The sequence below is a fragment of the Electrona antarctica genome (genome assembly GCF_951216825.1).
Source record: "Electrona antarctica genome assembly, chromosome: 1".
NCBI classification, from domain to species: domain Eukaryota; kingdom Metazoa; phylum Chordata; class Actinopteri; order Myctophiformes; family Myctophidae; genus Electrona; species Electrona antarctica.
In genome coordinates this window covers 32,893,124-32,920,623 of record NC_136806.1, presented here as the reverse complement: position 1 = coordinate 32,920,623, position 27,500 = coordinate 32,893,124, and the positions used below count along the sequence as shown (strand labels likewise).

Genomic DNA, 27,500 nt, shown 5'->3' with positions numbered 1-27,500 from the left:
TCATACGTTGGTTATAGACATATAGGCCTACTAACAGGCCGACAGGCATTCGTTCGACAACACCGTCGCTCCCGACATGCGCTGCCGGTTACATCTAACCCGTGGACGGTTAAAACTCGCCGTGGCTCCCGACATGCGCTGCCGGTTACAACTAACCTGTGGCTTGTTAAAACTTGCATGTGGCTCCCGACATGCGTGGCAGGTTAAAACTAACCAGTGACTTCCAGTGAGGTTAGGTTTAGGGTTTGGGGTAGGCTGTCTGACTCATGACTGTAGGACTGTTAGTACGTTGGACCAAACACAGACATGCACCACATGCATGTGACGTGCAACTCCACTCGCACAAGTCGCGACTCGCCAGAGACTCCTAATAAAACACTTCACTTCCACGTTAGATAAGTGGTCAGAGTCACATAATCCACCTTCACAGTAACAGCGCTGGGTCTCTGTTTGGTTTTGATTCAAGCACCAGCTGTAGTAGATTGACTTTGGTGATTCCTACCTGATTGCTTCAAACTAAATGATCATCCCCATTAAAAAAGGTATTCAGTTTTTATTTTTGCTTTACTTTGTTTTTTATTAGTTGTATTAGTTTTAGTGTTTATCTGCCCTTTTCAAGGGCCAGAGTAGGTCATAAAAACTCAAGAAAACATAGCATGTATAAAAAGAATATTCAGTTACAGATTAAGCTTATATAAATAAATTAACGAAAACGAAAACTAAGATTCAGATTCGGATTCAGAGCATTAAGTGCATTTTGTCTATCATTTCAGTTATAGTTTTAGTTTGTTTTGTAAACACACAATACAGTTTCAGTTAGTTATCGTTTTTCTTTTCCCTTTCTAGTTTTTATTTAGTTCAGTTAATGGAAATGTTTCTTTATTGATTGATGTATTTATTTTAGTTTTAGTTTTTTGTTAGTTTTAGTAAACTATAATAACCTTCCACCGTGGGCCGTGAGGATTATTTGGATCCCGCGGCATCCATTCCACTCGGACATATTACTGATTACAGCCCAGGTAGATCCATATTACACTCTGTCTCATTCTGTTGTCTCATTCGAAAGAGCGATGTAGTTTTGTTTATCTATCCACACGTCGCATATTACCACGGTGTGACATTTTTAATAGCAGAGCCAGAGGCAGTAACAAGCATAGGCTACTTTGGAGATTTTTCACACATTGTCTCTGTATTGTTCCTCTCTTATTCTCAGCAATGGGTTTATATCCAAACTTTATTAACCAACATAACTCAGACATATTCAAAATGGTAAAGATACCGTCACCGCAGTGACCGCACCGCACTGTAAAATCTCATTACCGTTGCATTTTTCTACTACAATGGGTTGACCAGTTCTCCTCCAATCCACTTGCATTAAGTTGCTCAAAAGCGCATGAGGCGATTTCAATCCTCCTTCCGGGTAGGAACAGAGTGCATTCTGGGATGGATTGGGCCAAATCGTGAAGGCGCTGGCCATTGACTATCATTGTGCAATTTGCGCGCGTTCACGTATGAAACATAGCGTTCACATGTCATCGGCCCATAACAAGAACGTGTGCAATGATAGTCAACGGCCCAGCGCTGGCTCGAGCTGCAATACCAAATTCAGCCACTATGTCCATTTCGCCTCAGGGTTTCCTCTCGGTGACGTCTCTCTTTTTTCTCTGAATTGCGGTTCAGATTGAAGTGGATTGAACAACACGACGATGTTAGGAGCTCAATACTAAAACATCGCTGCCACGCGGTTAAAATATTAATGCTTCTGAAGACTCGCAATGCAAATGCCACCCTTTTCCATTACATCCCGGCATGTAGGCAGCAGCAGGCAGCATTCAGGAGAATTGCTTTTTTCCCCCTCCAGAACTTGAATGCAGCATTTTGCGTTGAACATATGTGTTTAGAAATCCATGTCGTACACTGCATCTCCACTATAGTTAACCCATTTTGGGCGGGAACCCCTTTTGGTGTTAGCATTATGTTATGCTTTAGCTATTGAAAAATAGCAGATCTACAAGATCGCGCTATGAGCTTGTAGGTCTGCTATTTTCAAAAATCGAAGAACGACTGACATAGAAACATAGCTTTTTCAGAAAATCTTTCAGAATTTGATCTCAGGTCAAAATGGGTTAAAGAGTGCTGGGTTTGCGCCCCGAAAATAGCTGATCTACAAGTCTACAGATCTACAAGAACTTGTAGATCTGCTATTTTCGCAATTTTTGTCCAAAAGTGCCCTCTTACGGGATTTCAGCCCCCACCTCTCTAACACTCTCTGCACGTCCCTCCCCTTCTCCTCCTCCAGGTTCGACCTGCTCGCCAACGGTGGGGCCTCGCTGACGCTGCGCTTCGAGCGCGCTCCCTTCCTGAGCCAGGAGCGCACCGTGTGGCTGCCGTGGGGGCGCTTCTACGCCATGGACACGCTGGTGCTGAAGACAGAGGAGAACACCATCCCCGGCTGCGACCTGAGCGGCTTCGCCAGGCCCGACCCGCTGGTCATCGCCTCGCCTCTCTCCTCCTTCTTCAGCTCCAGGCCCGGAGAGAAACCCATCGTCCCCGAGACACAGGTAGAGCCGCCCCACACTGTGTTGTATGGGTTAGACTAGAGAAACCCATCGTCCCCGAGACACAGGTAGAGCCGCCCCACACTGTGTTGTATGGGTTAGACTAGAGAAACCCATCGTCCCCGAGACACAGGTAGAGCCGCCCCCACACTGTGTTGTATGGGTTAGACTAGAGAAACCCATCGTCCCCGAGACACAGGTAGAGCCGCCCCACACTGTGTTGTATGGGTTAGACTAGAGAAACCCATCGTCCCCGAGACACAGGTAGAGCCGCCCCACACTGTGTTGTATGGGTTAGACTAGAGAAACCCATCGTCCCCGAGACACAGGTAGAGCCGCCCCCACACTGTGTTGTATGGGTTAGACTAGAGAAACCCATCGTCCCCGAGACACAGGTAGAGCCGCCCCACACTGTGTTGTATGGGTTAGACTAGAGAAACCCATCGTCCCCGAGACACAGGTAGAGCCGCCCCACACTGTGTTGTATGGGTTAGACTAGAGAAACCCATCGTCCCCGAGACACAGGTAGAGCCGCCCCACACTGTGTTGTATGGGTTAGACTAGAGAAACCCATCGTCCCCGAGACACAGGTAGAGCCGCCCCACACTGTGTTGTATGGGTTAGACTAGAGAAACCCATCGTCCCCGAGACACAGGTAGAGCCGCCCCACACTGTGTTGTATGGGTTAGACTAGAGAAACCCATCGTCCCCGAGACACAGGTAGAGCCGCCCCACACTGTGTTGTATGGGTTAGACTAGAGAAACCCATCGTCCCCGAGACACAGGTAGAGCCGCCCCACACTGTGTTGTATGGGTTAGACTAGAGAAACCCATCGTCCCCGAGACACAGGTAGAGCCGCCCCCACACTGTGTTGTATGGGTTAGACTAGAGAAACCCATCGTCCCCGAGACACAGGTAGAGCCGCCCCACACTGTGTTGTATGGGTTAGACTAGAGAAACCCATCGTCCCCGAGACACAGGTAGAGCCGCCCCACACTGTGTTGTATGGGTTAGACTAGAGAAACCCATCGTCCCCGAGACACAGGTAGAGCCGCCCCACACTGTGTTGTATGGGTTAGACTAGAGAAACCCATCGTCCCCGAGACACAGGTAGAACCGCCCCACACTGTGTTGTATGCATATAGACTAGAGAAACCCATCGTCCCCGAGACGCAGGTAGCAGTAGCGTTTCCAGGAATTACATTTTGGGCTGGCAAGATGTGTCGTCATCGTCGACACTTCCTTATTGTAGATGGGGGTCCCAGAGATAGACATGCCATTACATAGATGTCCGTAACCTAATGTATGTAAAACTGGGGGTCCTTGAAATTAAATGGGTTGAGAATCTCTGCTAGAGCCGTAAAAATCTTCTCTTATGGCCTGGGGGTCCCTGGCATGTATGGTAGAAGGATGTTGAGGTTGGAACTGCCAGGCAGGAGGCCTAGAGGAAGACCAAAGGATCTATGGATGTAGTGAAAGAGGACATGAAGTTAGTTGGTGTGAGAGAAGAGGAGGCAAAGGACAGGGTGAGATGGAGGCAGATTATTCGCTGTGGCGACCCCTGAAGGGAAAAGCCAAAAGGAAAAGAAGAAGAGGTATAGCCGCCTACTGCTGCACTGTTCTGTGTTGGTTTTGATCGCAAATTTAATTTAGTTTTAATCATATTCCAGTGATCTGAAATGTTTTAGTGTTTTAGTCTAGTTTTAGTCGACTACATAAGATTTTGACGACTACAATGTATTTTTGGCAGGCCTGTCGTAATGGCTGATTTTACTCTTGGGTTGCATGCTGAAAGTAGCCGATCTACAAGCTCACAACACGTCGCAGCTCAAAGCTTTATATCAAATATGAAACGGTTTAGCTGAAAATCAACTTTTAACACTGGCCCGGTTGCTAGGCAACGCCTTGCATACCCCCAAGCACTGGGAGTCGTGCACGCACATCCCATAGGGTCCCATTAAAAGTAGGATCTTCTTTGGCTGTTATCTCTGTGGTTCATTACATCGCGCACGACATATTCACGTTTCTGGTGAAAGATAAACAGTGTGCGCCAATGATGAGTGAGTGAATATGACCATAATTTGGCCAATAAACCTTGGCAAGCAAAGGGTTTGCTGCCACCGTGTAGCAGATAAATAGTTTTAAAAGTCATCAGAAGGGTTAATATTATCACCAAGAGGTAGCGACTAGCGACGATTGAGTAATGAGCCGCTAACATCAACGTTCTGTTCCAACACCTCAATCTGAGCCTCAATTCCGAGAAAAATGGGTTTTAAGATCGCGGCGGGGAATCACTTAATTGACGGACCACAGGCGAGCCGAGCGTTACCTAGCGACGGGGACACTGCTAGACGGTGGATATCAGCGAGACCATTCTTCATGGAATGTTACAGATTTCTTTTTTAAAGTTGTGATGAGGAGTGGTGCAAAAACGCTTTTATTCTTGGTGCTTGTTATACAGCAAGGAGAATGCAAAAAGAAGAGGCAGGTATTGGCCATTTACAAAAGCAAAATTGGCCATTTACAAAAGCAGGAAAAATCAATGTTTCAGGTGTGGAGCTGTTGCCAAGGTTCAAGGCATTGGTAATAGGCCAGAATCAGAGTTCTATTCACTTATGATGTTGATTACATGTTTTATTTATTTTTTTACTTTTCAGTTGTGCTTTAGTGAGGCTCTGTGTTCTGTTGTGGAGGAACAGGTTTTTTTTTCTTTTTTTTTTAAATCATGTGTTACGATCTGATATTTTTTATATGGCGTCACATTTTAAGAGTGTTATAATTGAATAGAAAATAAAGGATTTATGTAATCCCTTCCCAGGTGCTGCACGAGCAGATTGAGGTCCCGGGGACGAGCCTGAAGCTGTGCTACCTGAGCTCCAGGACGCGGGGCTACCGCTCGCTGCTCAAGGTCACCATGACGCCCGCTACCATCTCCATGGGCCTCCTCAAGGTAACAGTTTATACCGCAGAACCCGAGTTTCCCCGATTTAATTGATAGTGTCTTTCCCGCTAAACCAGAGTTTCCCGACTTTTGTTTCATTGAGACTGTAGGACTGCACGGTAGGTGCTGGGTGCCAGACAAATTAACACAATAATCAAGAAGGACGAGCTCTTGTTGTTTTCCGTTTGAACCGGAAGTAGAAGTCGGCCATTTCGGACCAGCCAATGAGATCCGTCGGATCATTGTTTTTGATCGTGTGATCTCAAATTAGGGTCTTATCAAGCCGTGAATATCGCATTTTGCCGCATTATGACCCATACTGTTAGTAAAGTCCTCACGTGCGTGTGAACGGACGATTACGGATTTTGCCTGTTTCTTCCATGGAGGCTGGCGGGGGCTAACGACGATGCTAAAAACAGGTGAATATATTTTTTAAACTGCGGATAAAGGTGAATTCATCAAAAGCTGTCTTAACGTCTGTGGCTACCTGGACAAAGGTAGGTTTAACTCGGTTATACGGCTTAGGCATCCAACCAGTTAAGAGACAAGAGGTTTTTCCGTGGCTACTTCGTGACACGTCACACGTTTGGATAACGTGACAGGAAAAAAGGTGGGAAATCTTTTGGGAGGAGGCGGCGCTCTATGACAGGCAGTGAAGGGGGGTTATGAATTAATAACGCAGTCAACGTGTTAAGTACTGTACTTCAGTTACCATTTTTGGGGGTTTGAGGAGGGAGCCTGGAACAGAACAGAGGAACAAAGTTAGTACAAAAATAGTAGATCTACAATATGAAAAGGTCTCTACCGCAAACTGCCGGTTACACTAATAGTCCGGCAGTCGGGGTTGTGGAGTGGGAAATTTGGTATAATATTTAGTATGATATACCAAATAAAAAAAGACTATATTATAGTCTATAGGGGTTTATATGTACCAAACCATTAACATCCTATATAAGGCAAGATTTTCAAATTGTCATTATGCTTTACTGTAAGTAGCATGTGACATGTCAAACTAGGGGGTTTCATGATTCTGAATTCATTCCAGGCATTAGCTTTGCACACAAATGTGCTGACCTTATCACATTCGTGATGACGGCTATGGCCGCTTTTAGCCCAAGGAGTGTTTTTGTGCAACACTAATGCTTGGAATGGATTCAGAATCATGAAAAACCCCTTGACATGTCACATGCTATTTAAAGCATAAGGAAAGTCTTATGTATTGATATAGACCAGTGGTTCCCAAACCTTTTTGGCCATGCACCCCCTGTTACCTTCCGACCTAACTGACGCACCCCCTACATGGAAATATAAATTGCATAAGCCATGCTTAGTCATATATTTCCTATTTATCCACATATATGCACATATATGAACCTAAATAGGCCATATGAACCATTAGCCTTTTCATCATGTCGCGCAACCCTAGAACCCGCTCGCGCACCACAAGGGGTGCACGCACCACAGTTTGGGAACCACTGATATAGACAATATTTTAGGCCAATAAAAAAAGACTATATACCAAATTTTGCACTTTAAACAAAAGAAGCATGTTGGCTGCCGGACTATCACCACAGTGTCGGGCGCCGGCTCTCAGCAGCTTGTATTGGCAGCCTCTGTTGATGGTGATTGAGGAGCAGCTGGGCTGATTGGAATCAGCCACACCTGTGCTGGCTGCTGGCTGAGGGAGACGCCCGTGTGGCACAACATTTCCGATACTGTTACTTCTCGGATTCCAAATGTTGTACTTTTTACTCGACTACATTTATTTCAAAACTTGAGTTACTATAGTTACTTTGTAGTTATATTATTACAAAACATGCATTAACCACTTCAGCCCTATAGATTTCGGTCATTTGAAAATAGCAAAGTGACGCATTGTGACCTTGTAGATCTGCTATTTTCAAAAGATTATTATATCATTATTTTAAAACTTTAAATGGGACATTCAATTCTGGGACATTCTGCACTTTTACTTTTGTGGTGCTTTAAGTACATTTCAAAGCCAACACTTTTGTACTTTTACTCAACTTAAACGTTGAATTCCGGACAGTTTTGACTCGCAACGGCGTATATTTTATGTTGCAGTATTGATACTTTTACTCCAGTAAAAACATTTGAGTACTTTTTCTCTCCCACCACCTGCTCCAGGTGCACCTGATGGTGGCTGTGGAGGGACACCTCTTCCAGAAGTGGTTCCACGCCTCGCCCAACCTGGCCTACACGTACATCTGGGACAAGACTGACGCCTACGGACAGCGGGTTTACGGCCTGTCCGAGGCAGTGGGTGAGTAGTACGAGGCGTGGCGTCGATTTTGTCGACTGAAGGCTAAAGCCCTATTCATAGTCCGGTTTTCCGGTGAAGAGGTGGCCACCGAAACGGTGGTTAATAAAAACAGAGAGATGTGTTGTGTGAGCGGTGAACACCGTGGCGTGATGTCATGTTGTTCATAGTCCAGATTTGACCCAGAGGTGGCCACCATTTTTGGTCAACAATTCCTCAAATTCGTCCATTGTTTTTACCTCTGCGTTTTCTCTACTGCCTATATGCCTCTATTCTATTCATTTCTGTCCCGCGATTTGAATGAAAAAAATGTGGGCTATTTTGTTTTCATTTTGGGGTACCCAGGCCCCTAAAAAGAGAGGCAGGCAGGCAGAAGCTCTCAATGGTTTAACCATAATACAACTAAATACAATAACAATACACACATTTCACTTGAATTGGATTTCACTTTACAATTTTATAATTAAAACCATTTTTTTTGGGGGGGGCCCCCCCCTAGTCGGGGGCCCCCGGGCTTCAGCCCACCCTAGCCCAACGGTAAGTCCGGCTCTGGGGGAGAGCAACGGACTTGAACTCATGCTTCCTTCATGCCTGAGTGTCCAAGTTGCTCCTTTACACCTGACATATTCTTTCTAACCTTCTGCCATCTGCAATGTTGGTGTTGACAAGATGAGTATTGTGGCTTTAGCACCACTGTGGGAACAAACCCTAATGAAGTGTACTCTACGTTGTGGTCAGAACACGCGGCCATCACACACATGCTCAAGTACACATGTGTGTAGACGTGTACAGACGCTCTCACAGTGGCGGCCACTTAACACCTTATCACAGCCTTCCATGCATTCTTCCCAATCAGCGACGTGTCAACACAATTAAATACTAGCGCTGTAAGACACACCCCCCCCCCCCCCGTTAAAGGTGTGTTACTATGACAACCTGGCTATCCTTTTTTCTTTTTTTTTATTGGCTTATAGCGTGTGAGTTAGAAGTACACATTGATAGGTGTTAGTGCATATCTATGGTTTGATGCTGTTAAGGAAAATTGAGCCCCTATCTATTATACAATTGAAAACATGTACGCAACCCAATACCCAAAGTCACCAGCTACTACGTCACTGACACGCTGGGTGCCGAAGCCGAAGCAGGAGCAACACACACTGCAACAACACACTAAGACGTCACAGACTTACCCTCCGCGTCGATCCACGGCTATCTCCTCATGTCGCGCCGCACGCCCACACTCAACACCACCCGCGTAAAAATTGGCATTGCACTGCCACTAAAGCCGGCTCCCGTCCAGACTCACAAACAATATCAATATCAATAATAAACACAAACACGCCACAAGCACCGACACCCCCGCCTAATTTGTTGCCACGTCTATGAAAACAAGCACAGAAAAAATGCCATTCAACACGCTACTTACACACACTACCACTCGCTTACAATACGCGGACCTGGCAACACTACATTCCCTCTCCCATTTGCTCAAAGCCCACCACGTGACCCACACACACATACCAAAAGAAGAAGAAGAATTACACACCGCACACACTGACTCTAACTTGGACAGTTCAAATCATGCAAACACGACCGCGTCGACACCTGCCGTGCTACAAGCGGGACGACCCGAGGCGCATATATGGATACGAACAACAACACCAACACCACACGCGCGCGCTGCAACAACAAACAGCTACGTACAGTGTGTGTGTGTGTGTGCGTGCGCGGGGGGGGATTTTGGATCGCCGCGCGATGCAGCGCAAATTGTACTACACTACACAGGGCTCGACAGTGCGACTACGTACTCGCATTTGCGACTTAAAATATCACCGTGCAAGTTGTACAATTCACTTTGTAGCACCGGTGCGACTACAGAATCCGATCTTTAAAGCTCAAAGTTGCGCAGTTTACATCCAAAAGAATGTGTCACTCTCTCGGTTCTGCACCGCTGCTGGAGAAGTATAGCACTGTCGAAGGCAGCGCAACTAATCCCCCCCCCCCACCCCAGCGAGGGAGGAGAGAGAAGAGAGCGAGAGAGAGAGTGGCAGTGGCAGCCAGCAGCGATGTAAGATGAGCCTGTGCATTTCACGCTTTTCACCCTATATAACTTGAACGCATAGGCAATCAAGTCAAGACCATTAATTAATGACAGCTGTGTAGGGGTGACGATTGCGTGATGCTTATATGTACAGGATTCTATAGGTCACCACTTTTGGTGTGACACACACACGGCTCCTGTCTCTGTTTACAATGCGTTGTCAAGATTTTGGAGAAGACTGATAGTTCATCCTTTAGTAATTAGGCTGTGGAAGTATTCACACTAGGCTACTTTTGGATTTATTGGGATTGGCAATTTGGGGAAAGGAGGAGGAGGAGGTGATCAAGCTCCACAAGACCACATTGGTGCCTCAAGGCTGCATTTATTTCCCTTTTTTTTCCTCTCGAGGGTGCATGGGATGATGTGACCCCCTCCAGCAGGCTAGGGAGCCCCGCTCAGGTTAGCGGAAAATGCCAGGTTTTTTTATAAGTAAAGTATTCAATGGATATGTATATAGGATAGGATGGCCCTCTAACACATTATTTCATAACTTTTCATCGTGCTCCTAAAATAATTTGCGTGCTACTTGGAAAAATGCTAAGCGTCGAGCCCTGCTCACACACACTACAACACGCTTAAAACTCGCGGACCTGGCAACAGCACAGAAAAAATCTACACCTGGCGTGGAACAAACGGGACGAACCGAGGCGCATATATGGATAAGAACAACACCAAAAACACTACACGCACACGCGCGCACGCGCTGCAACACAAAACAGCTGCATACAACGCGTGTCACTGTGGACTTCTGTATCTGTGGACTTCTGTATCTGTGGACTTCTGTATCGCAACGCGGGGCAACGCAACTCTGGGATGAGCGGGCCGAAGGCACGCGAAATTCTAGTTCATTACAATGGAGGGGTGGAGTGGAGCGTTGGGCTTCCTCGCCCACGTTGTCGGTGATCGCCACTTTGGAATACTTTTGAACACTTTGACAAGCGATTACACCGTTTTAAAGAGGATTTTCATTACAAGCAACTCGGCGGTCTGTGCAGTGGCTGTTCAAAGGTGTTAACAAGCTGTTCTGTGTTTCACACATGACTCATGGATATTCTAAATATGTACTTCTCATGCCGCTTTGTCGCAGAGTTCAATTCCGTTGTTACACTCACACTTCAAACAGTGCAATATAGGCTCTATGCACAGCATCCATTTTGGAAAGAACTCAGGCCTCTTCCCTACTTCCTTCCATGTGTTATCGATGATACTAATTGAGGTCCAATTAAGTGTTCCCTTCAAACAGAGTCGGGGTGATGCTATTGTGCGTGTTGGCTCACGGGAAACGCTCTGCTACACCAGTGGGTCTCAACTCAAAGTGTCCTTGAGTGGGTTCCAAATTAATGGCCCTGTCATTAATTTGACGGGTCCACTTGGTTACATTTGTACACTCTAAGAGCTATGGTGGTCCTTGAAATTTAAAAGGTTTGAGAAGCACTGTGCTACACTGAATGTAACAGAGCACACATGTTACCAACACAAATCTGTATGATGGAATGCCAAGGTTGAGCCAGAAAATAGCAGCCAGGAGAATGAGACTAGCAGGAACCAACACACAGGCACCGGTCACGAGGACGTCCCACGCTAACATACGTGGATGTACTCAAGAACCAACGAGCTGGCCAGATGTATGGAGAACCGGGATGACTGGAAGCAACGATGGAGGGCTCGTCTGAGGACGACCTAGAGAGCTTTACTAAGTATTATCGATAAGACCTGAAGAGTAGGGAAGGGGCCAGCTTTCTTTCCAAAATGGCTGCCATTATATATACAAGGTTAAAAGAATGGAACATTTTGGGGGGAAATAAACTACGTTTAAGAAGTCAGTGCCATTTGAAATTGCGGTATTTGAGTCAATTGTTGTTGTTTTTTTTGCACACCTCTAATGACCACAATAGTTCATGTGGGTAATACTAATCAGTAATGACACACATATGTGTGTTGTGTGTTGTGTGTCTGTATATTCCAGTGTCCGTGGGTTATGAGTACGAGTCCTGTGCCAGTGTCATTCTGTGGGAGAAGAGAACAGCCACCCTGCAAGGCTTTGAGCTGGAGCCCACCAATCTGGGAGGATGGTCCCTGGACAAGCATCACATTCTCAACACACGCAGTGGTATGTACACAGTACAGTACAGTACAGTACAGTACAGTACAGTACAGTACAGTACAGTACAGTACAGTACAGTACAGTACAGTACAGTACAGTACAGTACAGTGAGGATGGTTCCTGGACATGCATCCCATTCTCAACACACACAGTGGTATGTACACAGTACAGTACAGTACAGTACAGTACAGTACAGTACAGTACAGTACAGTACAGTACAGTACAGTACAGTACAGTACAGTACAGGGAGGATGGTTCCTGGACATGCATCCCATTCTCAACACACACAGTGGTATGTACACTCTGCACTATACAGTATGGTACAGTACGGTACGGTACGGTACGGTGGAAAGTAACGAAGTACATTTGCTTAAGTACAGTTTTGAGGTGTTTTTACTTCCAATTTTCAGTACTTTGTGTGTTTACTCCACTGCATCTCAGAGGCAAATATTGTACTTTTACTCCACTACAATTATTTGAAAACTTTAGTTACTAGTTACTTTGTAGATTTGTATTATTATTACTAAACATGCAGTAATCACTACAGCCCTATACACATTTCGGCCATTTGAAAATAGCAGATCTACAAGCTCACAATGTGTTGCGATGTGACACCTTGTGAGCTTGTAGATCTGCTATTTTCGAACAATTTTTAATACATTTGAAAACTTGAAATGAGACATTCTGCATAATGAGCACTTTCTACTTTTGGTACCTTAAGTAAATTTTTATACCAATACTTTTGTACTTTTACTCAAGTACATTTTGAATTCTGGACTTTCCAGAATTTGCTAAATACATGCACACACCTGCACACAAACATTCTCTCTCTCTCTCTCTCTCTCTCTCTCTCTCTCTCTCTCTCTCTCTCTCTCTCTCTCTCTCTCTCTCTCTCTCAATTCAATTCAAAGGAGCTTTATTGGCATGAGAAATCGTACGTTTACATTGCCAAAGCAGAAGTGCAACAAGACAATCAAAATAAAACAATGTATTTACAAATAAATATTGGATCTAAATAGGAATTAAATAAAGGTGTAAACAGAGCTGTGTTTGTTAATCAACACTAATACTATCTTGTGAAACTCTAAAAAGATTTAGCATTTTCTGTCACAGATAGTTATGCAATATACATCCATATAGGAGACAATTTGCGACAAGTAGCAGCAATTTATTCAAATGTAATCTCTCTCTCTCTCTCACAAAAGGAATCACGCACGCACGCACGCACGCACGCACGCACGCACGCACGCACGCACGCACGCACGCACGCACGCACGCACGCACGCACGCACGCACGCACGCACGCACGCACACACACACACCACATGCTTATGCACCATTGACAGTACCATCATCTGAGGCCAGTGCTAATGCCACAGTGTGGCAATCTAAATGGTCCTATACTGTAGACGCCCGCCCTGCTGTGGCAATCAATGCACTATTGGAATTGACACACACTGTCTGTCTGTGGAGCAAAAATGCATGGCTGCCGTAAAATGCAAACAGGCCGATGCACACGTGCGCACACACACACACACACACACACACACACACACACACACACACACACACACACACACACACACACACACACACACACACACACACACACACACACACACACACACACAAACACTCACACAAACAAAAACCAGAATGCAGTGGTGGAAAAAAGTGCTCAGTTGTTTTACTTAAGTAAAAGTATCAATACTGCAAGTTATTATGGCAAAGTATTGGCAAAGGTATTGACTATTATGCAGAATGTCTCATTTCATGTTTTCAAATGTACGAAAATCGTACGAAATTAGCAAATCAATAGCTTGTAGATCGGATATTCATTTTCAGAATAGCTTGTAGATCGGCTATTTTCAAATGGCTGAAATGTACTTTATGCTAAAGTGGTTCATGTATGTTTTGTAATAATAACCCAAATCTACAATGAAAACAGTATATAGTATAGTATTTGAAAACGTTAGTACGTTTTCAAATAAATAAATGAAATAAATGTCCGTCCTTCCCGTCCAGGCATCCTCCACAAGGGCAGCGGCGAGAACATCTTTGTGACGGAGCAGCCGGCGGTCATCAGCAGTGTCATGGGCAACGGGCGGCGGCGCAGCATCTCATGCCCCAGCTGCAACGGCCTGGCCGACGGCAACAAGCTGCTGGCGCCCGTAGCGCTGGCGACGGGCACGGACGGCAGCCTATACGTGGGCGACCTCAACTTTGTGCGCCGGGTGTACCCCTCCATGAACACCACGGGCATCCTGGAGCTGAGGTAAGGGGAAGAGAGGAGTGTACCCGTCCATTAACAGTTTTAATGCCGGGATTAAACAATCGTGTTTCAGGTTTCACTGCCGTGTTTTAAAGGACAACTTTAGTTTTTTTCAACCAAGGTTCATGTTTTAGGATGTTATTAGAGAAACTAAAAGATGAGTGTTTTTAAGCTGTTTTTGACAGGGGGGCGGGGGCATTCGAGCATGGGCCTAAATATGTATTTCTTTACAACATTTTATAGCGATTTATTTTTTAATTATTTACTATAGTCCTAATAAACCCCAGGAAATGTCATCTGGCCACAAAAGATCACGAGATCTCCTAAATGTGTCAAACTGACATATTGAGCCTATGACACACAGTGTGGCTTCCCCCCAGTAGGCTACCTTCACATTCAGTAGATCCTGTGATTTTTTTGTGGCCAGATGTAATTTCCTGGGGTTTATTAGGACTATAGTAAATAATAAAAATTAAATCGCCATAATATTTTGTAAAAAAATACATATTTAGCCCCCATGCTCGATTTTAGCTGTCAAAAACAGCTAAAATCCCTAAAACGAAAGAAAGCAGCAAATGAAAAAAAAATTACACTCATCTTTTACTTTCTCTAATAACATCCTAAAACATGAACCTTGGTTGAAAAAAACTAAAGTTGTCCTTTAAGTTACCTTTGAAGAGCCACTGCGCAGACCGCCGAGTTGCTTGTCATGAGAATCACGAGCTTGTCACTTTAAAACGGTGTAATCGCTTGTCGTAGTGTTCCAAAATATTCCAAAGTGCCACAACAACAGAACGGAGCAGGAAGCGCTCCGTACCGATCCACCCCCACCATTGTAATGAATTTCCCATAACCTTTTGCACGCCGGAACGACAGACCTTTTTGCGATGACGTCATCAAAACGGTTTTGGTCTGCAACGGCGACTTTAAACTTTTGTTTTCAGAAGGCGCATTTTCAAGGCTGACTAGCTTTCTGTGGTAGATTCAGAAATTAATTATATATGCACGCTCCACTCCGCCACCCTCCCCGCACAACAGCGGATAACCACGCCTACAGTTCATGTTTATTTTTATTTCTCAGTTCTGATCAGGGGGGCGTGTCCTGAACCTTTAAGCCTCGCTCCCACATCTGTGTGTTGTATGATAATGGGGTAGGGGTTACGGTTATGATGTCACAAAAAATGTGTATTTTTGATTGGGCCTTTTGACACAGCTTTCAGGAAGAAACCAAAAATACACAGGGAAGGCATATTTTAATATTCTAACCACACATGGGGGTCTATTAGAGTAATGTTAACTCCATAGACACATACAAAACAGAAGAAAGTAGCATACAAATAAAAACGGGTCCACCGTCCGCCCGCGGGGACCTCGACCCACAAATGGGACCCAATTACGCAGTGTTTGGGTAACAGTGGCTTACACACGACACCATGCAGACAGACCGGCTGTTCTAGAAGGAAAAGGACGGGGGAAGGAAAAGTGTACAGCATGTGTGAAAAGGTGGAAAACAGAGAGAAAAGGCAAGGAAGGGGGGATACGTAGGCGAGAGAGAGAGAGAGAGAGAGAGAGAGAGAGAGAGAGAGAGAGAGAGAGAGAGAGAGAGAGAGAGAGAGAGAGAGAGAGAGAGAGAGAGAGAGAGAGAGAGAGAGAGAGAGAGAGAGAGAGAGAGAGAGATGAATCAGGAGACAGATTGGGAATTGGAGGTGTTTGATGTTACAGAATGCTGCTGGAAAGAGTTTTGTGGGGGGGCATTAGATTAGGATCAAATGAAAAGGCTGGGGAAGATACCACCAGAGGAGTTGTCTGCAGTGCATTGAACATGAAGGCCTGCCTCCTCCAAGGAGCCCTAATGAAAGTCTGAGAAGCTCTGGGGAGGTTATTAGAGTTAACTAAGACCAACGAAATAACGAAAACTAATATATAAACTAAACTATATATATATATATATATATATATATATATACAACTAGAATGAAAAATTTAAACAATAAGTAACTGAAACTGACTAGGACGAACTGAAATGATAGACTTTTATGTCCTTAGGTTCCGTTTTTATGTCAACTGAATGACCTTTGTTTTCCTGTGCTTTCACGTATGCTTTCTCATTGGAAGGAACAAGGATTTCAGGCACAGGTAAGATGCTTAACCACCTTTTCTCAACTACAGTGTTTTTGTGCTTGAAACGCAGTGTTGGAAAGTAACTAAGTGCATTTACTTAGTACAAGTACCGTACTTAAGTACACTTTTGAGGTAGTTGTAATATTAGTATTATTTTTAGTATTTCCCATTTCAAATACTTATTCTTCTACTCCACCACATATCCGAGGCAATTGTTGTACTCTTACTCCACTACATTTATTTGAAAACGTTAGTGACTGCATGGTTACTTCAAAACATACACCACTTCAGTCGGACATTTTGTCAATTTGAAAATAGCCAATTTACAAGCTCACAATGCGTCACATCGCGACACATTGTGAGCTTGTAGATCTGCTATTTTCAAAAGATGTTTATACATTTGAAAACTTGAAATGGCACACACAATGGTACTTTTACTTTTAGTACTTTAAGTACATTTGATGCCAATACTTTTGTACTCAATTAGATTTTGAATTCCAGACTTGTACTTGTATCAGACTGAGTACTTGTTCCACCACTGTAAATGAAACCTAATGTTTCCATTGAAATATTTAGCACAATTTGACCTTCGTGTTGATGCATGTCTTTTGTCGTATCCCTCAAATATGTTTGGTTCCCTCATTCTCTCTCAATTCAATTTGAGCTTTATAGGCATGAGAAATATGTTTACATTGCCAAAGCAAGTGTCAAAATATAATAAAACAGTAAAATGGGGAAAGTATAATTATATTTGGAGGGGGTACAGCAGTGTAAACAGAGCTATGTCACATTGCATCTCATTTCATGTCAAGGCTCATTATTTATTTTGCATTTGAGCCACGGACCACCATTTGATGAGATTTAGCCTTACGGCCAAGCTACACCAGGCTTTTCACGCACAAAACGTGCGCGTTTACCCTAAACGCGTGCGTTGAATTTAGGTCCAGTCCTATTTTAAAAAAACGCACGTGCGGGCCGCGCGTTTAGGGTAAACGCGTGAGAAAAGCCTGGTGTAGCTTGGCCGTCAGACCAAAAACTAGGGGTATTTTGGTTTATTTTTGGGGTACCCAGCCCCCCAAAAGAGAGAGAGAGAGACAGAGACAGAGACAGAGACACATACACAGACAGTATAAGGCTTTCCACAGCTACCCCACAAGACAGAAGGCACTGTCAGTGTCAGTGCACACAGCAGAGCAGAAGCTCTCAATGTTCTAACCATAATACAACTAAATATACAATAACTAAACACAAATCTCACTTGAATTGGATTGCAATAATTTACAATTTCATCATTAAAAAACAAACAAACTGCAGCCCACCCTAGCCCAATGGAAAACAAACAAACTGCAGCCCACCCTAGCCCAATGGAAAACAAACAAACTGCAGCCCACCCTAGCCCAATGGTAAACAAACAAACTGCAGCCCACCCTAGCCCAATGGTAAACAAACAAACTGCAGCCCACCCTAGCCCAATGGTAAATCAAACAAACTGCAGCCCACCCTAGCCCAATGGTAAACAAACAAATTGCAGCCCACCCTAGCCCAATGGTAAATCAAACAAACTGCAGCCCACCCTAGCCCAATGGTAAATCCGGACCTGGTTGTTGGACAAGATTTTGTCCACAGTTCCTGCTGCATTGATGTGGTACCATAGGAGAGATAACAGGTCAATGTTGATCAAAAATAATAATCAAATTCCATATTCTTCTTGTAAATCAAGTTGTATTCTATAAGGGTCCATTAGGTTACCAACTCTCCGTCATTTAGCTGGGGACCACCTGGAACCCTCTCAAGGACCACTGGTGGTCCCCGGACGTCTACTCGATACAGGCAGTAGTCCTTTAGCTCGGTCCCAGGTTTACTCTGTTACTCTGTATTCTGTTATTGTTGTCTGACTGTTCAAAGCACTTTGTAACTTTGTTTAAAAAAGTGCTATATAAATAAAGTTTTATTATTATTATTATTACTCATCTACGAAGAGAAAAGCCTGGTCACAACCTAAGGCAGAGACGGTATCGGCGGAAGTGTCGGGCCGGAACATCTGTCAGATGTATTTCCCCCGGATACGATATTTTCTCGACCAATCACAACACTTGTTTCATTCACAACACATTCACATCATTCATAAACAGATTTGTAAAGCGTCAACGTCATTTCCTTGCCCAGCATGGTAGTCCTTAGGGTGGTTCCATTCCATTGGCTAAGCTTCTTCTCTCTCTCTCTCTCTCTCTCTCTCTCTCTCTCTCTCTCTCTCTCTCTCTCTCTCTCTCTCTCTCTCTCTCTCTCTCTCTCTCTCTCTCTCATAGCAACAACCCCACCCACAAATACTTCCTGGCTGTGGACCCAGTGTCCGGAGCGCTGTTCATCTCGGACACCAACTCCCGGCGAATCTACCGCGTGCGCTCGCTCACGGGCGGCAGGCCGCCGTCAGACAACGCTGAGGTGGTCGCCGGGACGGGCGAGCAGTGCCTCCCGTTCGACGAGCGCTGTGGCGACGGCGGCAAGGCCACCGACGCCACGCTGATGAGTCCCAAAGGTCAGTCGAATGGAACAGTCCAGAAAACATGGTGTTTTAAGCATCATGTTATACTTTAGCTATATTGAAAAATAGCAGATCTACAAGCTCATCGGCACCAAGTGCCGCGCTACGAGCTTGTAGATCAGCTATTTTTGAAAAGTCATGAAGATATGTATGGGCTGTCAAGGCCAGCAAGTAGTTTTTTTGCCACTCAGTAGGCGTTCCAGCGACTTCCGGGTATGATGATAATGTCACATGCATGCCCTCTATACTCTTGTCACTTCAGTTCAAATACACAATTTCTCCCCATATAGCGATGTTCCAAATATAATGCATTATGAAACATGTCCTTTGGGGGAATGTTCCCCTCCCCAACTGCGATAAGACAGAACCATGTCCCAGGGCTGACTGCTTTGTTTTCAGTGAGCAACAAAATGTGGTTTGTTATCTGGTAGTTTTTATTTATTTATTTATTTATTTTGAGTTATTTTGGGGGAGCGCTGTCGCTGCCTCAAACAAACCCCCAGTTCTCTGAAACGCCCGCCGCCTGCTGCTACACCGACACATCTGACACTGAAGTCTCTGACACCGAATCACTGGCAATGAAACGAGTCGAGGAGACACATAAATAAAATGAAAATGAGGACGAGGTGCAGAGACAGACACATTGAAAATAAATGATATATATACTGTGTATGTATGATATCTGGGATGTGGAGAGGGAATGGAGGGCAGTGGATAACAAACCACTCAAGTATCCGGTCAGAGCTATAGGGTTCTGTCTTATCACAAGTATCCGGTCAGGGCTATAGGGTTCTGTCTTATCAAGTATCCGGTCAGGGCTATAGGGTTCTGTCTTATCACAAGTATCCGGTCAGGGCTATAGGGTTCTGTCTTATCACAAGTATCCGGTCAGGGCTATAGGGTTCTGTCTTATCACAAGTATCCGGTCAGGGCTATAGGGTTCTGTCTTATCAAGTATCCGGTCAGGGCTATAGGGTTCTGTCTTATCACAAGTATCCGGTCAGGGCTATAGGGTTCTGTCTTATCAAGTATCCGGTCAGGGCTATAGGGTTCTGTCTTATCACAAGTATCCGGTCAGGGCTATAGGGTTCTGTCTTATCACAAGTATCCGGTCAGGGCTATAGGGTTCTGTCTTATCAAGTATCCGGTCAGGGCTATAGGGTTCTGTCTTATCAAGTATCCGGTCAGGGCTATAGGGTTCTGTCTTATCACAAGTATCCGGTCAGGGCTATAGGGTTCTGTCTTATCACAAGTATCCGGTCAGGGCTATAGGGTTCTGTCTTATCACAAGTATCCGGTCAGGGCTATAGGGTTCTGTCTTATCAAGTATCCGGTCAGGGCTATAGGGTTCTGTCTTATCACAAGTATCCGGTCAGGGCTATAGGGTTCTGTCTTATCACAAGTATCCGGTCAGGGCTATAGGGTTCTGTCTTATCACAAGTATCCGGTCAGGGCTATAGGGTTCTGTCTTATCTCAAGTATCCGGTCAGGGCTATAGGGTTCTGTCTTATCACAAGTATCCGGTCAGGGCTATAGGGTTCTGTCTTATCAAGTATCCGGTCAGAGCTATAGGGTTCTATCTTATCAAGTATCCGGTCAGGGCTATAGGGTTCTGTCTTATCAAGTATCCGGTCAGGGCTATAGGGTTCTGTCTTATCACAAGTATCCGGTCAGGGCTATAGGGTTCTGTCTTATCACAAGTATCCGGTCAGGGTTATAGGGTTCTGTCTTATCACTAGTATCCGGTCAGGGCTATAGGGTTCTGTCTTATCACAAGTATCCGGTCAGGGCTATAGGGTTCTGTCTTATCACAAGTATCCGGTCAGGGCTATAGGGTTCTGTCTTATCACAAGTATCCGGTCAGGGCTATAGGGTTCTGTCTTATCACAAGTATCCGGTCAGGGCTATAGGGTTCTGTCTTATCACAAGTATCCGGTCAGAGCTATAGGGTTCTGTCTTATCACAAGTATCCGGTCAGGGCTATAGGGTTCTGTCTTATCACAAGTATCCGGTCAGGGCTATAGGGTTCTGTCTTATCACAAGTATCCGGTCAGGGCTATAGGGTTCTGTCTTATCACAAGTATCCGGTCAGGGCTATAGGGTTCTGTCTTATCACAAGTATCCGGTCAGGGCTATAGGGTTCTGTCTTATCAAGTATCCGGTCAGGGCTATAGGGTTCTGTCTTATCACAAGTATCCGGTCAGGGCTATAGGGTTCTGTCTTATCACAAGTATCCGGTCAGGGCTATAGGGTTCTGTCTTATCACAAGTATCCGGTCAGGGCTATAGGGTTCTGTCTTATCACAAGTATCCGGTCAGGGCTATAGGGTTCTGTCTTATCACAAGTATCCGGTCAGGGCTATAGGGTTCTTATCACAAGTATCCGGTCAGGGCTATAGGGTTCTGTCTTATCAAGTATCCGGTCAGAGCTATAGGGTTCTGTCTTATCAAGTATCCGGTCAGGGCTATAGGGTTCTGTCTTATCAAGTATCCGGTCAGGGCTATAGGGTTCTGTCTTATCAAGTATCCGGTCAGGGCTATAGGGTTCTGTCTTATCAAGTATCCGGTCAGGGCTATAGGGTTCTGTCTTATCACAAGTATCCGGTCAGGGCTATAGGGTTCTGTCTTATCACAAGTATCCGGTCAGGGCTATAGGGTTCTGTCTTATCACAAGTATCCGGTCAGGGCTATAGGGTTCTGTCTTATCACAAGTATCCGGTCAGGGCTATAGGGTTCTCTCTTATCAAGTATCCGGTCAGGGCTATAGGGTTCTGTCTTATCACAAGTATCCGGTCAGGGCTATAGGGTTCTGTCTTATCACAAGTATCCGGTCAGGGCTATAGGGTTCTGTCTTATCACAAGTATCCGGTCAGAGCTATAGGGTTCTGTCTTATCAAGTATCCGGTCAGGGCTATAGGGTTCTGTCTTATCACAAGTATCCGGTCAGGGCTATAGGGTTCTGTCTTATCACAAGTATCCGGTCAGGGCTATAGGGTTCTGTCTTATCACAAGTATCCGGTCAGGGCTATAGGGTTCTGTCTTATCACAAGTATCCGGTCAGGGCTATAGGGTTCTGTCTTATCAAGTATCCGGTCAGGGCTATAGGGTTCTGTCTTATCAAGTATCCGGTCAGGGCTATAGGGTTCTGTCTTATCACAAGTATCCGGTCAGGGCTATAGGGTTCTGTCTTATCACAAGTATCCGGTCAGGGCTATAGGGTTCTGTCTTATCACAAGTATCCGGTCAGGGCTATAGGGTTCTGTCTTATCAAGTATCCGGTCAGGGCTATAGGGTTCTGTCTTATCACAAGTATCCGGTCAGGGCTATAGGGTTCTGTCTTATCACAAGTATCCGGTCAGGGCTATAGGGTTCTGTCTTATCACAAGTATCCGGTCAGGGCTATAGGGTTCTGTCTTATCACAAGTATCCGGTCAGGGCTATAGGGTTCTGTCTTATCACAAGTATCCGGTCAGGGCTATAGGGTTCTGTCTTATCACAAGTATCCGGTCAGAGCTATAGGGTTCTGTCTTATCAAGTATCCGGTCAGGGCTATAGGGTTCTGTCTTATCACAAGTATCCGGTCAGGGCTATAGGGTTCTGTCTTATCACAAGTATCCGGTCAGGGCTATAGGGTTCTGTCTTATCACAAGTATCCGGTCAGGGCTATAGGGTTCTGTCTTATCACAAGTATCCGGTCAGGGCTATAGGGTTCTGTCTTATCAAGTATCCGGTCAGGGCTATAGGGTTCTGTCTTATCAAGTATCCGGTCAGGGCTATAGGGTTCTGTCTTATCTCAAGTATCCGGTCAGGGCTATAGGGTTCTGTCTTATCACAAGTATCCGGTCAGGGCTATAGGGTTCTGTCTTATCACAAGTATCCGGTCAGGGCTATAGGGTTCTGTCTTATCAAGTATCCGGTCAGGGCTATAGGGTTCTGTCTTATCACAAGTATCCGGTCAGGGCTATAGGGTTCTTTCTTATCACAAGTATCCGGTCAGGGCTATAGGGTTCTGTCTTATCACAAGTATCCGGTCAGGGCTATAGGGTTCTGTCTTATCACAAGTATCCGGTCAGGGCTATAGGGTTCTGTCTTATCAAGTATCCGGTCAGGGCTATAGGGTTCTGTCTTATCACAAGTATCCGGTCAGGGCTATAGGGTTCTGTCTTATCAAGTATCCGGTCAGGGCTATAGGGTTCTGTCTTATCAAGTATCCGGTCAGGGCTATAGGGTTCTGTCTTATCACAAGTATCCGGTCAGGGCTATAGGGTTCTGTCTTATCAAGTATCCGGTCAGGGCTATAGGGTTCTGTCTTATCAAGTATCCGGTCAGGGCTATAGGGTTCTGTCTTATCAAGTATCCGGTCAGGGCTATAGGGTTCTGTCTTATCACAAGTATCCGGTCAGGGCTATAGGGTTCTGTCTTATCAAGTATCCGGTCAGGGGCTATAGGGTTCTGTCTTATCACAAGTATCCGGTCAGGGCTATAGGGTTCTGTCTTATCAAGTATCCGGTCAGGGCTATAGGGTTCTGTCTTATCACAAGTATCCGGTCAGGGGCTATAGGGTTCTGTCTTATCAAGTATCCGGTCAGAGGCTATAGGGTTCTGTCTTATCAAGTATCCGGTCAGGGCTATAGGGTTCTGTCTTATCACAAGTATCCGGTCAGGGCTATAGGGTTCTGTCTTATCACAAGTATCCGGTCAGGGCTATAGGGTTCTGTCTTATCAAGTATCCGGTCAGAGCTATAGGGTTCTGTCTTATCAAGTATCCGGTCAGGGCTATAGGGTTCTGTCTTATCAAGTATCCGGTCAGGGCTATAGGGTTCTGTCTTATCACAAGTATCCGGTCAGGGCTATAGGGTTCTGTCTTATCACAAGTATCCGGTCAGGGCTATAGGGTTCTGTCTTATCACAAGTATCCGGTCAGGGGCTATAGGGTTCTGTCTTATCACAAGTATCCGGTCAGGGGCTATAGGGTTCTGTCTTATCAAGTATCCGGTCAGGGCTATAGGGTTCTGTCTTATCAAGTATCCGGTCAGGGCTATAGGGTTCTGTCTTATCACAAGTATCCGGTCAGGGCTATAGGGTTCTGTCTTATCACAAGTATCCGGTCAGGGCTATAGGGTTCTGTCTTATCAAGTATCCGGTCATGGGCTATAGGGTTCTGTCTTATCAAGTATCCGGTCAGAGCTATAGGGTTCTGTCTTATCAAGTATCCGGTCAGGGCTATAGGGTTCTGTCTTATCACAAGTATCCGGTCAGGGCTATAGGGTTCTGTCTTATCACAAGTATCCGGTCAGGGCTATAGGGTTCTGTCTTATCACAAGTATCCGGTCAGGGCTATAGGGTTCTGTCTTATCACAAGTATCCGGTCAGGGCTATAGGGTTCTGTCTTATCACAAGTATCCGGTCAGGGCTATAGGGTTCTGTCTTATCACAAGTATCCGGTCAGGGCTATAGGGTTCTGTCTTATCACAAGTATCCGGTCAGGGCTATAGGGTTCTGTCTTATCACAAGTATCCGGTCAGGGCTATAGGGTTCTGTCTTATCACAAGTATCCGGTCAGGGCTATAGGGTTCTGTCTTATCAAGTATCCGGTCAGGGCTATAGGGTTCTGTCTTATCACAAGTATCCGGTCAGGGCTATAGGGTTCTGTCTTATCACAAGTATCCGGTCAGGGCTATAGGGTTCTGTCTTATCAAGTATCCGGTCAGGGCTATAGGGTTCTGTCTTATCAAGTATCCGGTCAGGGCTATAGGGTTCTGTCTTATCACAAGTATCCGGTCAGGGCTATAGGGTTCTGTCTTATCACAAGTATCCGGTCAGGGCTATAGGGTTCTGTCTTATCACAAGTATCCGGTCAGGGCTATAGGGTTCTGTCTTATCAAGTATCCGGTCAGGGCTATAGGGTTCTGTCTTATCACAAGTATCCGGTCAGGGCTATAGGGTTCTGTCTTATCACAAGTATCCGGTCAGGGCTATAGGGTTCTGTCTTATCACAAGTATCCGGTCAGGGCTATAGGGTTCTGTCTTATCAAGTATCCGGTCAGGGCTATAGGGTTCTGTCTTATCAAGTATCCGGTCAGGGCTATAGGGTTCTGTCTTATCACAAGTATCCGGTCAGGGCTATAGGGTTCTGTCTTATCAAGTATCCGGTCAGGGCTATAGGGTTCTGTCTTATCAAGTATCCGGTCTAGGGCTATAGGGTTCTGTCTTATCAAGTATCCGGTCAGGGCTATAGGGTTCTGTCTTATCACAAGTATCCGGTCAGGGCTATAGGGTTCTGTCTTATCAAGTATCCGGTCAGGGCTATAGGGTTCTGTCTTATCACAAGTATCCGGTCAGGGCTATAGGGTTCTGTCTTATCAAGTATCCGGTCAGGGCTATAGGGTTCTGTCTTATCACAAGTATCCGGTCAGGGCTATAGGGTTCTGTCTTATCAAGTATCCGGTCAGGAGCTATAGGGTTCTGTCTTATCAAGTATCCGGTCAGGGCTATAGGGTTCTGTCTTATCACAAGTATCCGGTCAGGGCTATAGGGTTCTGTCTTATCACAAGTATCCGGTCAGGGCTATAGGGTTCTGTCTTATCAAGTATCCGGTCAGGGCTATAGGGTTCTGTCTTATCAAGTATCCGGTCAGGGCTATAGGGTTCTGTCTTATCAAGTATCCGGTCAGGGGCTATAGGGTTCTGTCTTATCACAAGTATCCGGTCAGGGCTATAGGGTTCTGTCTTATCACAAGTATCCGGTCAGGGCTATAGGGTTCTGTCTTATCACAAGTATCCGGTCAGGGCTATAGGGTTCTGTCTTATCACAAGTATCCGGTCAGGGCTATAGGGTTCTGTCTTATCAAGTATCCGGTCAGGGCTATAGGGTTCTGTCTTATCACAAGTATCCGGTCAGGGCTATAGGGTTCTGTCTTATCACAAGTATCCGGTCAGGGCTATAGGGTTCTGTCTTATCACAAGTATCCGGTCAGGGCTATAGGGTTCTGTCTTATCAAGTATCCGGTCAGGGCTATAGGGTTCTGTCTTATCAAGTATCCGGTCAGAGCTATAGGGTTCTGTCTTATCAAGTATCCGGTCAGGGCTATAGGGTTCTGTCTTATCACAAGTATCCGGTCAGGGCTATAGGGTTCTGTCTTATCACAAGTATCCGGTCAGGGCTATAGGGTTCTGTCTTATCACAAGTATCCGGTCAGGGCTATAGGGTTCTGTCTTATCACAAGTATCCGGTCAGGGCTATAGGGTTCTGTCTTATCACAAGTATCCGGTCAGGGCTATAGGGTTCTGTCTTATCACAAGTATCCGGTCAGGGCTATAGGGTTCTGTCTTATCACAAGTATCCGGTCAGGGCTATAGGGTTCTGTCTTATCACAAGTATCCGGTCAGGGCTATAGGGTTCTGTCTTATCACAAGTATCCGGTCAGGGCTATAGGGTGTTCTGTCTTATCAAGTATCCGGTCAGGGCTATAGGGTTCTGTCTTATCACAAGTATCCGGTCAGGGCTATAGGGTTCTGTCTTATCAAGTATCCGGTCAGGGCTATAGGGTTCTGTCTTATCAAGTATCCGGTCAGGGCTATAGGGTTCTGTCTTATCACAAGTATCCGGTCAGGGCTATAGGGTTCTGTCTTATCACAAGTATCCGGTCAGGGCTATAGGGTTCTGTCTTATCACAAGTATCCGGTCAGGGCTATAGGGTTCTGTCTTATCACAAGTATCCGGTCAGGGCTATAGGGTTCTGTCTTATCACAAGTATCCGGTCAGGGCTATAGGGTTCTGTCTTATCACAAGTATCCGGTCAGGGCTATAGGGTTCTGTCTTATCACAAGTATCCGGTCAGGGCTATAGGGTTCTGTCTTATCACAAGTATCCGGTCAGGGCTATAGGGTTCTGTCTTATCACAAGTATCCGGTCAGGGCTATAGGGTTCTGTCTTATCACAAGTATCCGGTCAGGGCTATAGGGTTCTGTCTTATCACAAGTATCCGGTCAGGGCTATAGGGTTCTGTCTTATCACAAGTATCCGGTCAGGGCTATAGGGTTCTGTCTTATCACAAGTATCCGGTCAGGGCTATAGGGTTCTGTCTTATCACAAGTATCCGGTCAGGGCTATAGGGTTCTGTCTTATCAAGTATCCGGTCAGGGCTATAGGGTTCTGTCTTATCAAGTATCCGGTCAGGGCTATAGGGTTCTGTCTTATCACAAGTATCCGGTCAGGGCTATAGGGTTCTGTCTTATCACAAGTATCCGGTCAGGGCTATAGGGTTCTGTCTTATCAAGTATCCGGTCAGGGCTATAGGGTTCTGTCTTATCAAGTATCCGGTCAGGGCTATAGGGTTCTGTCTTATCAAGTATCCGGTCAGGGCTATAGGGTTCTGTCTTATCAAGTATCCGGTCAGGGCTATAGGGTTCTGTCTTATCAAGTATCCGGTCAGGGCTATAGGGTTCTGTCTTATCACAAGTATCCGGTCAGGGCTATAGGGTTCTGTCTTATCAAGTATCCGGTCAGGGCTATAGGGTTCTGTCTTATCACAAGTATCCGGTCAGGGCTATAGGGTTCTGTCTTATCAAGTATCCGGTC

At 45.4% G+C, this 27,500-nt stretch overlaps 1 protein-coding gene across 1 annotated transcript in view; it reads left to right on the top strand.

Moving 5' to 3' along the window:
- Window positions 1-27,500, top strand: part of tenm2a (teneurin transmembrane protein 2a) — a 333,595-nt gene that overhangs the window by 257,530 nt on the left and 48,565 nt on the right. The window contains exons 16-22 of the mRNA XM_079496709.1: window positions 2,300-2,561; window positions 5,378-5,509; window positions 7,649-7,784; window positions 11,849-11,992; window positions 14,012-14,261; window positions 16,374-16,394; window positions 18,686-18,915. Coding sequence (XP_079352835.1) covers window positions 2,300-2,561; window positions 5,378-5,509; window positions 7,649-7,784; window positions 11,849-11,992; window positions 14,012-14,261; window positions 16,374-16,394; window positions 18,686-18,915 — 1,175 coding nt within the window. The remainder of the gene's footprint in view (window positions 1-2,299; window positions 2,562-5,377; window positions 5,510-7,648; window positions 7,785-11,848; window positions 11,993-14,011; window positions 14,262-16,373; window positions 16,395-18,685; window positions 18,916-27,500) is intronic.